The 14,370-nt window shown below is 42.5% G+C and overlaps 1 protein-coding gene across 1 annotated transcript; it reads right to left on the bottom strand.

Moving 5' to 3' along the window:
• Nucleotides 1–4,137: 4,137 nt before the first annotated feature.
• Nucleotides 4,138–13,921, bottom strand: LOC125037361 (saccharopine dehydrogenase-like oxidoreductase). Its single transcript, XM_047630469.1, has 10 exons — nt 13,802–13,921; nt 8,839–8,929; nt 7,830–8,039; nt 7,422–7,632; nt 6,618–6,667; nt 6,050–6,183; nt 5,485–5,722; nt 5,079–5,246; nt 4,662–4,756; nt 4,138–4,489 (listed from the first exon to the last, which is right to left on the bottom strand). Exons 2-10 carry the CDS (start codon nt 8,908–8,910, stop codon nt 4,396–4,398), a joined length of 1,272 nt encoding a protein of 423 aa, XP_047486425.1. The 5' UTR covers nt 8,911–8,929; nt 13,802–13,921; the 3' UTR covers nt 4,138–4,395.
• Between the last annotated feature and the right edge of the window lie 449 nt (nt 13,922–14,370).

The following is a 14,370-nucleotide window of genomic DNA, read 5'->3' as shown; positions in this document are numbered from 1 at the left end:
CACACACACACACCATCCCTCCCAGTCACATACACACACACACACACCATCCCTCCCAGTCACATACACACACACACACACCATCCCTCCCAGTCACATACACACACACACACACCATCCCTCCCAGTCACATACACACACACACACACCATCCCTCCCAGTCACATACACACACCCATCCCATCCCATCCCATCCCATCCCATCACACACTCACACTCACTAACTCACTCACTCACTCATCCCATCCCTCCCACTCCCACTCACACTCACTCATCCCATCCCTCCCACTCACACTCACTCACTCATCCCATCCCATCCCTCCCACTCACTCATCCCATCCCTCCCACTCCCACTCACACTCCCACTCCCACTCACACTCACACTCACTCATCCCATCCCTCCCACTCACACTCACACTCACTCATCCCATCCCTCCCCACTCACACTCACACTCACTCATCTCCATCCCTCCCACTCACACTCACACTCACTCATCCCATCCCTCCCACTCACACTCACACTCACTCATTCCCATCCCTCACCCCACTCACACTCACTCATCCCATCCCTCCCACTCCCACTCACTCACTCATCCCATCCCATCCCTCCCACTCCCACTAACTCACTCATCCCATCCCTCCCACTCCACTCACTCACATCCCATCCCTCCCACTCACCTCACTCACCACTCCACTCACTCACTCCATCCCATCCTCCACTCACACCACACTCACTCATCCCATCCCTCCCACTCACACTCACACTCACTCATCCCATCCCTCCCACTCACACTCACACTCACTCATCCCATCCCTCCCACTCACACTCACACTCACTCATCCATCCCTCCCACTCACACTCACACTCATCCCATCCCTCCCACTCACACTCACACTCACCATCCCATCCCCTCCCACTCACACTCACTCATCCCATCCCTCCCACTCACACTCACTCATCCCATCCCTCCCACTCCACTCACACTCACTCATCCCATCCCTCCCACTCCTCACACTCACTCATCCCATCCCTCCCACTCCACTCACACTCACTCATCCCATCCCTCCCACTCACACTCCCACTCACTCATCCCATCCCTCCACTCACACTCCCACTCACTCATCCCATCCCTCCCACTCCCACTCACACTCACTCATCCCATCCCTCCCACTCCCACTCCCACTCACTCAGTCCCATCCCTCCCACTCCCACTCCCACTCACTCATCCCATCCCTCCCACTCCCACTCACACTCACTCATCCCATCCCTCCCACTCCCACTCACACTCACTCATCCCCTCCCTCCCACTCCCACTCACTCATCCCATCCCTCCCACTCCCACTCACACTCACATCATCCCATCCCTCCCACTTCTCCACTCACACTCACTCATCCCATCCCTCCCACTCCCACTCCCACTCACTCATCCCATCCCTCCCACTCCCACTCACACTCACTCACCCCATCCCTCCCACTCCCACTCACACTCACTCATCCCATCCCTCCCACTCCCACGCCCACTTCACACTCCACTCACTCCACTCCTCATCCCATCCCTCCCACTCCCACTCACACTCACTCATCCCATCCCTCCCACTCACACTCACACTCACTCATCCCATCCCTCCCACTCACACTCACACTCACTCATCCCATCCCTCCCACTCCCACTCACACTCACTCATCCCATCCCTCCCACTCCCACTCACACTCACTCATCCCATCCCTCCCACTCCCACTCACACTCACTCATCCCATCCCTCCCACTCCCACTCACACTCACTCATCCCATCCCTCCCACTCCCACTCACACTCACTCATCCCATCCCTCCCACTCCCACTCACACTCACTCATCCCATCCCTCCCACTCACACTCACTCATCCCATCCCTCCCACTCCACTCACACTCACTCATCCCATCCCTCCCACTCCCACTCACACTCACTCATCCCATCCCTCCCACTCCCACTCACACATCATCCATCCCTCCCACTCACACTCACACTCACTCATCCCATCCCTCCCACTCCCACTCACACTCACTCACCCATCCCTCACTCCACTCACACCACCATCCCATCCCTCACCACTCACACTCACTCACCCATCCCCCACTCACACCACTCATACCATCCCTCCCACTCACACTCACCATCCCATCCCTCCCACTCACACTCACACCATCCACCACCACACTCCCTCCCACCCTCCCACTCAACCACTCACCATCCCTCCCACCACCCACTCATCCCACTCCCACTCACACTCACTCATCATCCCATCCCTCCACCACCTCCCACTCACACTCACTCACTCATCCCTACCCACTCACCACCACCTCACCACATCCCATCCCTCCCACTCCCACTCCACTCACCCATCCCCCTCACTCCCACCACACTCATCTCACACTCATCCCATACCCACTCACACTCACTCTCCACCATCCCATCCCATCTCATCAACATCACTCATCCATCCCTACACCACATCATCACACTAACACATCATCACCTTCCTCCCACCCACTCACTCACTCCATCCCTCACACTCACACTCACTCATCCCATCCCTCACACTCACACTCACTCATCCCATCCCTCACACTCACACTCACTCATCCCATCCCTCACACTCACACTCACTCATCCCATCCCTCACACTCACACTCACTCATCCCATCCCTCACACTCACACTCACCTCATCCCATCCACTCACTCTCCCACTCACAACTCACTCATCCCATCCCTCCCACTCACACTCACTCATCCCATCCCTCCCACTCACACTCACTCATCCCATCCCTCCCACTCACACTCACTCATCCCATCCCTCCCACTCACACTCACTCATCCCATCCCTCCCACTCACACTCACTCATCCCATCCCTCCCACTCACACTCACTCATCCCATCCCTCCCACTCACACTCACTCATCCCATCCCTCCCACTCACACTCACTCATCCCATCCCTCCCACTCACACTCACTCATCCCATCCCTCCCACTCACACTCACTCATCCCATCCCTCCCACTCACACTCACTCATCCCATCCCTCCCACTCACACTCACTCATCCCATCCCTCCCACTCACACTCACTCATCCCATCCCTCCCACTCACACTCACTCATCCCATCCCTCCCACTCACACTCACTCATCCCATCCCTCCCACTCACACTCACTCATCCCATCCCTCCCACTCACACTCACTCATCCCATCCCTCCCACTCACACTCACTCATCCCATCCCTCCCACTCACACTCACTCATCCCATCCCTCCCACTCACACTCACTCATCCCATCCCTCCCACTCACACTCACTCATCCCATCCCTCCCACTCACACTCACTCATCCCATCCCTCCCACTCACACTCACTCATCCCATCCCTCCCACTCACACTCACTCATCCCATCCCTCCCACTCACACTCACTCATCCCATCCCTCCCACTCACACTCACTCATCCCATCCCTCCCACTCACACTCACTCATCCCATCCCTCCCACTCACACTCACTCATCCCATCCCTCCCACTCACACTCACTCATCCCATCCCTCCCACTCACACTCACTCATCCCATCCCTCCCACTCACACACACACTCATTCCCCCCACTCTCACTCACTTTTAACATGTTAACTGTTAGGTGTAAAGTGAACGCAGGGCACAATCTTTAGCGAGTCCAGCATTTTTCAGCCTCATTATTTCAATAATTTTTGGCACTATAATTTAGGGTATCATCATACCTATTACACAATATCGATACATATAGAAAATATACCTTCGTGCCCTCACTTCATCTATCCTTAAGACAATGACATTTGCTATAAAAAAATATTAAACAACTTTCACTCATAAATATTCCATATCACATTACCATTTTATTTGGAAAAAAGAAAGTAAACGAGGAAATAAGTAAGAAAATTAGTACAAAAATGTGTGTAGAAAATAACAGACAGAGTGACTGCTAGTGAAGCAAGCAAAAGTATGCCTAGAAAAAAAAAATCTTTCTAGGTCACCTACTTGAGAAATCAGCTGTTAACATGTCATGCTATTAAAACTCAAAATACCATCCAAACATCCATTAAGACTAACCTTGGAAGCCAAGAGAAGAGAGAGAGAGAGAGAGAAAAAAAAAATCAAATTAAATTAAAAAGAGGAAGGGGAAAAAAAAGAAGAAGATAATTAGCTTATTTCATATTGCTTTTTCAATGAGGAAATAATCTGCTAAAGTATATCCTACCATGCACAGATTATCCTCACCTCAAAACCCAGTACTTCCACACTACACAATCTAAATATATCTTTGGAATTTATGCATTAATAAGGCCATATGAAATTTGGTTATGATTCTCCCTTCTAATCTCCTAAGAAATCTCAGTGGATTCTACTCTTTGACTTTGAAGTGGATTCCCTTGTCCTGCAGGCGGTTGCGCAGGGTAGTCTTCAGGAAGGCAGCTCCAGGTGGGAACACACCACCACTGAGAACAGTTGATCACAAATAATTAATAGCGAGTTATCAGTCTCTATCCACAATGCTTAGATTCCGATGTGGACTATTTGACATTAAAATTACTATTTCTAGCTTCAGAAATCGTAAAAACTGCTTTAACTACTAACAACATTATAAAAATTTTGACAGGATTAGCCTACCTTTTGGGGAGCTTGTCCTTTTCCTGAAGCACAGTCAGGGCACACTGACTCACAATGGTAGCGGTTCCAAAATATCCAGGATCAGGACCAACAACCTGTTTCAAGAGACATTGTTGTCAACATACAATTAAGATACCTTTTTTTCTAAGAAACTGTGCACAAGTGGTAAATATTGGAAGTGGAACATGTTCCTCTAACCTGAATGTAACTAAATAAGATTTTTTTTGTTTAAACTAATGGATTTCTGAGAGGTGAGTCTTACTACATTCACCAACACTGACTGAAAAATTAACTTCCATCTTATATATCAAGAACAATAAACTAACTCAGAAAAAAAAAATAAAAAAAAATAATGCACTCTCTTCCTCCAGTAATCTCTCAACTACGAAGGACACAGGAAAAAGTATCACCAATTACCGTAACAGTCTTGCTAACAGTGGGTGGGTCAGTGTGCTGTTCTTCTGGGTCCTCTATCTTCTTCTCCCAGCCTTTGCCGGTGAGGGTCACGCAGAACTTCATGTCAACCAGGTCTTCGCGTTTGGGCCCCTTCCGGGTGAACAGGCCAAAGGTGAAGAACTCTGGGTACTGCAAAATCAAGAGTTTGTTAATTTGGTGACATCTGTATAAAACAAATGCTAATATTTGAAATTAACATGTATGTAAGCCTACCACTGATCTATTATCTAGATATTTTCCTACACATACAATATTAATATAACCAAAACAATCAAACAAAAAGGTGATGAAAAAATAGAACCCAAAAGGAAATAAACAAAATGAGAGAGGGGAAAAAAAATCTCAACATATCATAAATCTTCCCCACCTTGAGCAAAAGTGACCTGGTAAATGTGAAGGAAGCCATCAGGTAGAAGAGGATCCCAAACACAATGCCAAATATGGCCGTTGACAGAGAGGCCATGCCAAAGTAGGCATTGAACTGCACTGGGCGTCTCTTCTCCAGCTCAAAGTTGCTTCGCTGTGACCGCATGACAACGGAGCGGTCTGATGCCATATTGGGGAGGCACCAGCGATCTGCCTCTTCGCTGTAGAACAACTTGCCCCTGCGGATACAAACCTTGTTCATGTATCTCCTCTCCCCTAATAGTCATGGTCATATTGTGGTGGAAAATATGGGGCAAAATGTACCAGTTGAAGAGCTGCATTGGAAAGGGGAAGAGCAGCTGAGGAGGGAGAAAACTAGGAGAAGAATGGTTGAAGAACAGAGGGAAAGGAAGGAAAAAGAGAGAGAGAGAGAGAGAGAGAGAGAGAGAGAGAGAGAGAGAGAGAGAGAGAGAGAGAGAGAGAGAGAGAGAGAGAGAGAGAGAGAGAGAGAGAGAGTGAGAGTGAGTGAGAGCGAGCGAGAGCGGGGGAGGGGGGAGTATACACACCTTGGTTCAGGTTTAAAGGATGACTTGGGAAGTGAAGTAGGGAAGAGCTCCTTGCGAATGGCTTTTAACTCACTACTGTGAGCTAATCCATATATGGCGCACTCCATGGTCGTGAAGTTGATTGGCGCATTTCCCTGCCAAAGGAGAAGAGGCATACAGTGAAGCTTTTTTCTGGAGTTTACGGTTATATTATACGAAAAATAAAAAGAAAGTGTTGACATTTCATATAGCAATATACACAGCCAAAAGTATGGATTTAAGCAGGTAAAGTAATAATATCAATGTTATTTCTTAAGTGTAGTAAAAACGAAAAAAAATGTTACCTTCTACTTTAAATAGAGGATTTAAAAAATGTAACATGGTGATTTCCAAAGACTACATCTATAATCCTCACAATACTTAAATAACAATCTACTTCAAGTGTATTGCAAGAATTTCATAAAAAGATTAAACTAAAAAAAATAATTTCTTGATTGGTTCATGTCTACAGGTACTTAATAATGAACACCCAGGAAAAGAAAGAGAAAAAAACTTATCTATTCTAAACAAACAACAGAGATAAACTTACGGATGACTCATCGTGAAGACCGACAACCATTTCCACTGAGTTGACATCACCTATGGAGGACAGACTTTAGGAAGGCATCTAAACATCATATAGACATTCAATTAAGCATTAAAAATTTTGATCTGACAGGTGTCAATAAAAGTCTGAAGGTGTTATTTTCTCAAAGAAAGTGAGACTGAATATAAGGACTTTTTTTTCTTTGTGAATGGTTATGAAATACAATATGAGTTAGAAAGGAAGAGGAAAAGTATATTCTCAACTAGAATGCAAAACAGTTATCACAACTTTGAAACTGTTACTGTCTTTGTTGTGCTCAGGAGTTAAACCGCATGCCCAGTGAGAGTTTAGTTTATCATTTGTCTTTACACATAGCTGGCTTCACAAGTACTTTATCTCCTACTGCTGTTAGTACTGTTAACGTTACAATAATCATTCTGTCTATAATATGAACATCAGTGATATTGATAGCATTATTAGTAAAAAAAAAAAAAAAAAAAAAAAAAATCCTATAAACTCAAGAAAAGGTGAAATAAGGCGAGGATATCAAGTCTACTAACTGACTCCTTGTTGGTTGAGAACTTATCTCATTTATGTGTAGATATATTTAACAAAGCAATACTACAGTGAACATAACATTCAACAGTGGGTCAAACATGGATAGAAAAAAGGGTACGGAAAAACAAATGAAAACAATGAAAATAACATACCAAAAAGAAATCCAACAAAAAGAAAGAAAGAAAAAGCAGATAGGGAGATCAACTCACAATGTTTCCAGCAGAGCCAGTCCCACCAGGCACTCCCTACCTTCAAATGACTCCTGCAAGAAAAGCGTGCCCAAGTCAGCTGGCACGGAATCAAAGCCACAGGCTCCCACGATATGCACCCCCTTCTCCTCAGCCTCCTTGGCATACTTCAGCTGCATGGTCTCCAGGTACTGAGGCTCACCACTAATGTCCACATGGTTGGCTCCTCCTTCAATGCATGCCTTCACCACCTTCTCCCCATAGAAGCGGTACTGCAAGGGAGGAAAGAGCAAGTGGTATCTATGAGTAGTTTTAAAAGAGCTGAAAACAAGCTAACCAAAAGACTGAGCAACAAGATCATGAATAGCATAACACAAAGAAGAATAAGACAACAATAAAGAGGATAAAAAAGAAGTGACAAAGAAGAAGAAAACAAACACTTCAAATTCATTGGAAGAGATGAACTTACAGGTCCCACGCAGTTGATGACAACCTTGGCTTGCTGTGCCATCTTCAGCAGGGACTCCTCATCGCCCACATCAGCAATGATCAAGGCCACGTCATTAAGTTCCAACTTGGTGTTCGTACGTGCCATCTCTAAGGTCTTATCAAGCTTTTCCTTGCTGCGTCCGGCATATGCAAATTTCACATCTGGATTTTTGTCAGCAATTTTGGCCACCTGGAAGGACCAGAATGAAATTCATATACTATAATTGTTATAGATCTGTAGACTGTATTTACATTTAACAAAACTACATGGAGTAATGAAGAATTAAAGTACCATTAGTTCTTCTTCAAGGAGGTTTTTCAATTGCTATAGAAGCTAACCATGAAAGAAGAGGCTATGTACTACCAAAATGAGGAGGAAGGAAAGGGGAGAGAAAAAGGAATGGGGGAAGAGAGAGGAAGTAGGAAGGGAAGGAGAGGAGAGATAGTAGGAGGGGGAGGAGTAACAGAAAAAGAGTAAGAGAAGGAGTAGAGTGGGCAGTACATATGTTTGTACATTTGTACTTACTGAGGGAGTGGGAATGTGTAAGAGTGGTTGATAGACTGAGACAAGTAAAGGGGTTTACATGTGTATATGAATATTCTGCATGTACACACAAGCACATATGTGTGTGTGTGTGTGTGTGTGTGTGTGTGTATGTGTGTATGTGTGTATGTGTGTATGTGTGTGTGTGTGTATGTGTGTATGTGTGTATGTGTGTATGTGTGTATGTGTGTATGTGTGTATGTGTGTATGTGTGTATGTGTGTATGTGTGTATGTGTGTATGTGTGTATGTGTGTATGTGTGTATGTGTGCCTGTGCATATGTGAGAGTGTTAGTGGGTGAGTATGTGTATTCTTGCACATAAAGGAAATGGGTAAGCTACATAAAAGCAAGAACTCAAGTAATAACAACAACAATAACAATTAAAATAACAATAATTACAATAACAGTAATACTAGTAATACTGATTATAAAAACATTCATTACCTCTTCAGCCACAAACTGGCCTGTGTATCCAGTTGCACCGAATACAACCAAGTCGTATGTTCGTTCTGCCATACTGGGCAATTTTCTATTTCTGTAAAAAAGGAAACCTTCCATTAGACTAAAAATACCATAGCAAATAATAGTAGCTAATTGGCTAAATTTAAAATTCAAAGCTTAATCAGACCAAGGTTTGAAATTTTTTAAGGTCAATATGGTGGTCAGGAACCTAACCTACCCATTTCTCTTATAAATCTTATGGGATAAATATACTAATTATCCAATCATTTCCTATGGAACACATCTCTTTTCTAATAATACTGGAGTTTCCCTGTAGATAAATGATCTTAAAAAAAAATTCATACTTAGAAATTAAGACAATATTAATTCATCAAAAAAAATTCCAGATCAGGAGAGCATCAAGCATCACTATGGTCTCTATCCTTTGTGCTATAGTAGATACCAACAAGCCTCTTCAAGACCAATGTATAAAACAGGCTAAGCACACTACCACATGAGTAGTGAACTGGTGGACAAAAAAACCTGGGCAAAAAAAAATTAAACTGAAAGTTTTAGATAAAACTATTGACAGGGAACACAGAGACAGGTGACAATCAATGTTCTGACAACTGGCAATGTTTGTATGTGATATAGTAATATCCCAATATTCTGGTAAAACAGTTTTTGCCAGAATGTACAACTCCCTGGCAATACACTCCCTTGGAGTTATAAATCTCTAACACATGTGATGGTTTATTGGCTTCTGAGTCACCGTGTATACCCGGTTTAATCCCTAAAGTCTGATCTGCTACAATCATGATAAATCGTTGAATGTGTGTACAGTCCTGTCTACCATGATTATAGCCAGCCTGTCAAAAACTGGCAGGATTTCCCCCCCCCCCCCCCGCAGTTTTTCATTATGAATGAGATGAGTAGTGTCCTCTAACTTATCTCCTACTGTCTGGCAAGTTTCCATCAGCCACACCCACGATATCACTCCTCCCTCACCCTCCCTCCCCTGGTTGGTGGTCCTCAGACTTAAGCCAATGACTGCCAAGTTTTCCTATCCCTATAATTCTGTAGTTGTATGGCATATTCCATCCAACTAAACCCTAGCTCTCTTGCTCTTACTATATTCCTCCTTCACACACCATACTATTACATATGAATTGCTTCCTAGTTTATCATCATCTTTTTACTACCGTTATTGTTCTATATCATGGTAAAATATATATATAATTTTTGAAAATTAGTTATTTTTTATTAACACATTCAAATCGATCTCTCCTCCATTTTCATTTATAAATGAGTGGTAACGGTCATAACTTTTTTAACTCTCGAGCTCTGCTGATACCTGCATCTGAGATATGGCAATGATATACTTTTTCTGGTATGAAAAATTGAGCTCTTCCAATTTAAAGACCACCATAGCATTAGTGAAACATGAAATATCAAACCTATTTTGTGGTGGGGAAGACAGTAATTAGAAGTTTTTGCAGCTCTTTGGGGTCAATCACAAGCAGCTGAATTCATGAAGTAGGTACTACTTTTTTCTGTATATTTACCATGACTGATTTTGAATAATTACAATTTACAAATTCATCATCAAAGGATATAACCTTGTAACTGATTTTGACAAAAATTGTAACAGCATATTTACTCTTCTTGTTATCTCTCAACGTAATGTATCTTAAAACAAATATGAGAATGGCTTTAAGACAACAAAACTGAGTATTCTTCTAGAACCAGTCAACATCTTAAAACCCATCAAATTTGATATCAATTGACTCTATCATTGTACACTAACCAACTATAGCAGATATAGTTGGTGGAATTCATATGAAAATACGAACATCCAACAGCTCTGACGAATTGTACAGACTTGAAATCTGGAATGTTTACCTCTACCTCAATTGGATTACTCAAAAGATATGTCACTCAGCCCTGTCATGGCTCTATCTAACCAGTCACATGTGGTAGAGATTTTGCTGATTTTTTATCTCAATTGAAATGCATATTACTTGGTTTCATGCTCCCCAACAAAAAAACCCTGATTACCCCTAAATCATTGAGGATGAGGAGGTAGGGATACAGACAAATCGACACATCACAAAATTGTTGGCTGGGTGAAACTATAATGACATTTATGACAAAAATTTACAAATACCACACACTAACCCCATCACTTCCTTGCCAATGCCTCATGCCCTCCACACCTATGGGGTTTTATATCATAAATATTGCCTTGCACTGATAAAAGCACTATGAATCAATATCAAAATCAAGATGCAGACTGGTTCTAGAAAATTACCCAAATCTACACTTTTCTTATATGGTATTTCCAGTACACTTTGCCTCACACACCCAAATGGTACAAGGTAAACTTTGCCTGTAACTGACATAAATATGATATTTCCTTCATTAGTTGATAACAAGAGAGTTGGGCAACATATAACATGCTGGTATACATTTACATACTGACTGCATTAAGAGAGGGAAAATCTAATAACTGTCATAAAGAAAGGGAAAACTAAACTTTGTCCCCACACCCTCTGACAAATAGTCTTCCCCAGTATGCACAGCAAGATATACCTCAACCTTGGGAGCACCAAGTGGGGTTAATGTTAGCGAGGAAATAGTCATATACAACACATGTACAGCTGCTGTAGCCTCATATGCTGCAAAATGACACAAATATCAGCAACAACCTCACACAGGTGTTGGAAAGGTTAGTTTTGGATTTTTGGGTCTCTGGAGGGCCTTTTGCTCTCAGTAACAAATACCCAGAGTGGACTTAGGCTGCGAGTACAGATTTTCATCTTTTTCCTTTATATGAAGCATTACCATTTGTGTCTGGAAACTTGTACTGACAACTGCAGGCTTTTGTCCTATACAAGAATATCTTCTTCCATTTTCCCTAGCTTAATGCACCCATACCATAAAGACTGACTGAAAATGGGTTGTTACAAATGCTGTATGGAGAGCAAGTCCATGGTGAGGGCATGGGAGCGAAGTGGGTTAGGAAGGTTTTAGGTTCATACAGCAATGTTTATGAATTCCCAGGAGTGGCTGGAATAATAGGGGGTAAGTGTCAGGGTGTAGTCATTTCATAAACATTTACTAATGCTGACAAGAGATTTATCCACATTACACAGTGAATATTTGAAACCGGGAATAATAACTGCAACGTTGGACACACTCACCAGAGATAGTCCCCAACTCCATGTCATAAAATTTCATTAACAATCTAAAGGCGTGTCCACTCAGCCAGGCATGATTAGCAGGAACGAATAGAGATGACATTATAGGTGGATAAACTACTTGGTAAATAAGTAGTTTCCTCATTTCTCTCCTTTGACATCTTTACAGTTGTCCAACAATGTGCCCACTGATCATGCCTGTGTAGATAGTTCTTAAGTTGCAGCAATTGGGTGTGCCATTCAGGCACTTCCCAAGGGGAGGGTCAATGGTCACAGTGTCGGCATCACTTTCTGGGATAATGTACCATTTTGTGGTGTTACCATCCGTAGATTACACAACTGCAACATTTTGTTCTCTACAAGAATATCATCTATAATTTCCCCTAGCTTAGTATATCAAAACAGTAAAGATTAATGACTGTAGTAATCATTTATTCGGGAATAAATTTCCAGGGATCTCTAATTTATCACATCAATTACTAGGCTTCAGATCGCTGGTCTTCTAATGCTGCATTTCAAACTTGTCAGGACCAGCAGGTAATGAGGTCACATTCAGAACTCTCCCAGGGCTTTATTACCTACAATGCAACAACCATGAAAGGAAATATTCACTGTTTTATTACACCAGTGTCTTTATTACATACTACATATGATTTGTAACTTTGATGCATAGGTAACTTATCTGCAACTGACAAATACTAAAATAATCTTTGATAAATAACCTTTGGTAGGACATAACATTATCTACCAATATATTATGAGTACCATAACTATCATTTATAAACAAATGCTATTGTGACATCCTCTTGCCCTTCTTTGCAGCTGGGCAAGATGGCCGAGATGAACATCTTGTCCCAGACGCTAAAATAAGCATTCTAAACACTCAATACATTTTATCCAACAAAAGAGTTACAGGATAACATTACCGAGAGCATAGCATATATGGAGTGAAACGGACCCTACTCTGATGACAACATCCACTGCATATCAGTGCTCAGAGCCTAAGTCCACAAATCCTTTCACACAGCCAGAGTTCTTAGTTTTCTGTTTTCTGTAAGTTGGCATGAAGTGCTAATATGGGGAGGGGGGAGTAAAGGGGAAAGTTTTCCAGGGTTTGTCCCCCCTTTCTAGGGAATAAATAAGAGATAGGAAAGGTTGGGTTTGGATTTTGGGTTTGCATGATACCCTGGTTTTGTGACTTATTCTCTGGAGGGTGTGTTGCTCTCAGTAACAAATGCCGAGTTTCGAACACCGTACATTATAGTGTGTTATACAGAGTAAAACAGATTAAACTTTCAAGTGGATTTAGATAGAAAAGCCAATATTACCACGAGGAAATATACGTTTTGAAAGCTACTTGAATGGGCAAAGAACTTGTAAGCATTTCCCTGACAACCAATATATAAAAAAAATAAAAAAAGTATGACCGTGAGTCACGAAGAGAAACGAGAAATTAGGATAATATAAGCTAATACCAAATTATTAAAAGTTATTTCGTAACAAGAAACCACAATCAACATAAAGAGAAGTATCTATCAAAATATAGACAATAAACAGCGGAAATCATCTTAAAATTCTCCCTAAATCTGAAAAACCGATGAAAAGACAAACAAATAAAAAAACAAACATGAAGCGGCCGTCTTATTAAAACTTCCTTTTGCGCAAAATATACGACATGACACGTCCTTCTACCCTACCCACCATAGCCCCCACACCCTAAAACAACACTCTAACCTAGAAATAACACAGAAATAACGATAAATCACCTCAAAATCGCGAGAAATCAGAGCAGATTCGGCGCCACGTCTCGGGAATTTCGGAGTGGGAGTGGAGAGTCACAGTCAGCTGATCTCCGGGAAATGCATATCGCTTTATCTCCATTTTTATCTCGTTTTATCTGTTTTAAGGGCGATCTGTTATTTTTATCAAGGGATATACTCTTCTTTGTGGTGAGTAAAATGGATTTGGTATTTTATTTCAATCATGTGGATTTTTGGGGTGTTTTAGTGTTCATGTCTTGGGATTATTATGTGGAAATATAGTAATAATTCCTTATTCATAAGGTTCATAAATATGCATTTATTTTCCGAGCAACATTTAAGTATTCCCTGAATCTTAATTAACGGAATTCATTATTGACTGAAAAGAATCCACACAAAGTAGGCAGACGTTGCATTGCTACGTCAAGATTGGCGGGAAATTTGCAAAAAAGAAAAAAAAATCCACGAGACTTTTTCTTCTACAAATAATCATTCTATATCTCTCCTTCTCTTTACTTTGACCCACAATTCCCATCTTTCCGTCCCTTTCCCCTTCAAATGAGCTCGGCGATGGC

The sequence above is a fragment of the Penaeus chinensis genome, chromosome 23, assembly GCF_019202785.1.
Source record: "Penaeus chinensis breed Huanghai No. 1 chromosome 23, ASM1920278v2, whole genome shotgun sequence".
NCBI lineage: Eukaryota > Metazoa > Arthropoda > Malacostraca > Decapoda > Penaeidae > Penaeus > Penaeus chinensis.
This window is presented reverse-complemented; position numbering and strand designations above follow the sequence as displayed.

What these genes read in the sequence shown, in the direction of transcription:
- LOC125037361 (XM_047630469.1), bottom strand. Translation starts at nt 8,910, where the DNA reads ATGGCAGAACGAACATACGACTTGGTTGTATTCGGTGCAACTGGATAC. An exon ending in GCCAGTTTGTGGCTGAAGAG is followed by an intron (nt 8,040 to 8,838) that starts GTAATGAATGTT and finishes TGGTCCTTCCAG; the next exon opens with GTGGCCAAAATTGCTGACAA. An exon ending in CTGTTAGCAAGACTGTTACG is followed by an intron (nt 4,757 to 5,078) that starts GTAATTGGTGAT and finishes CTCTTGAAACAG; the next exon opens with GTTGTTGGTCCTGATCCTGG.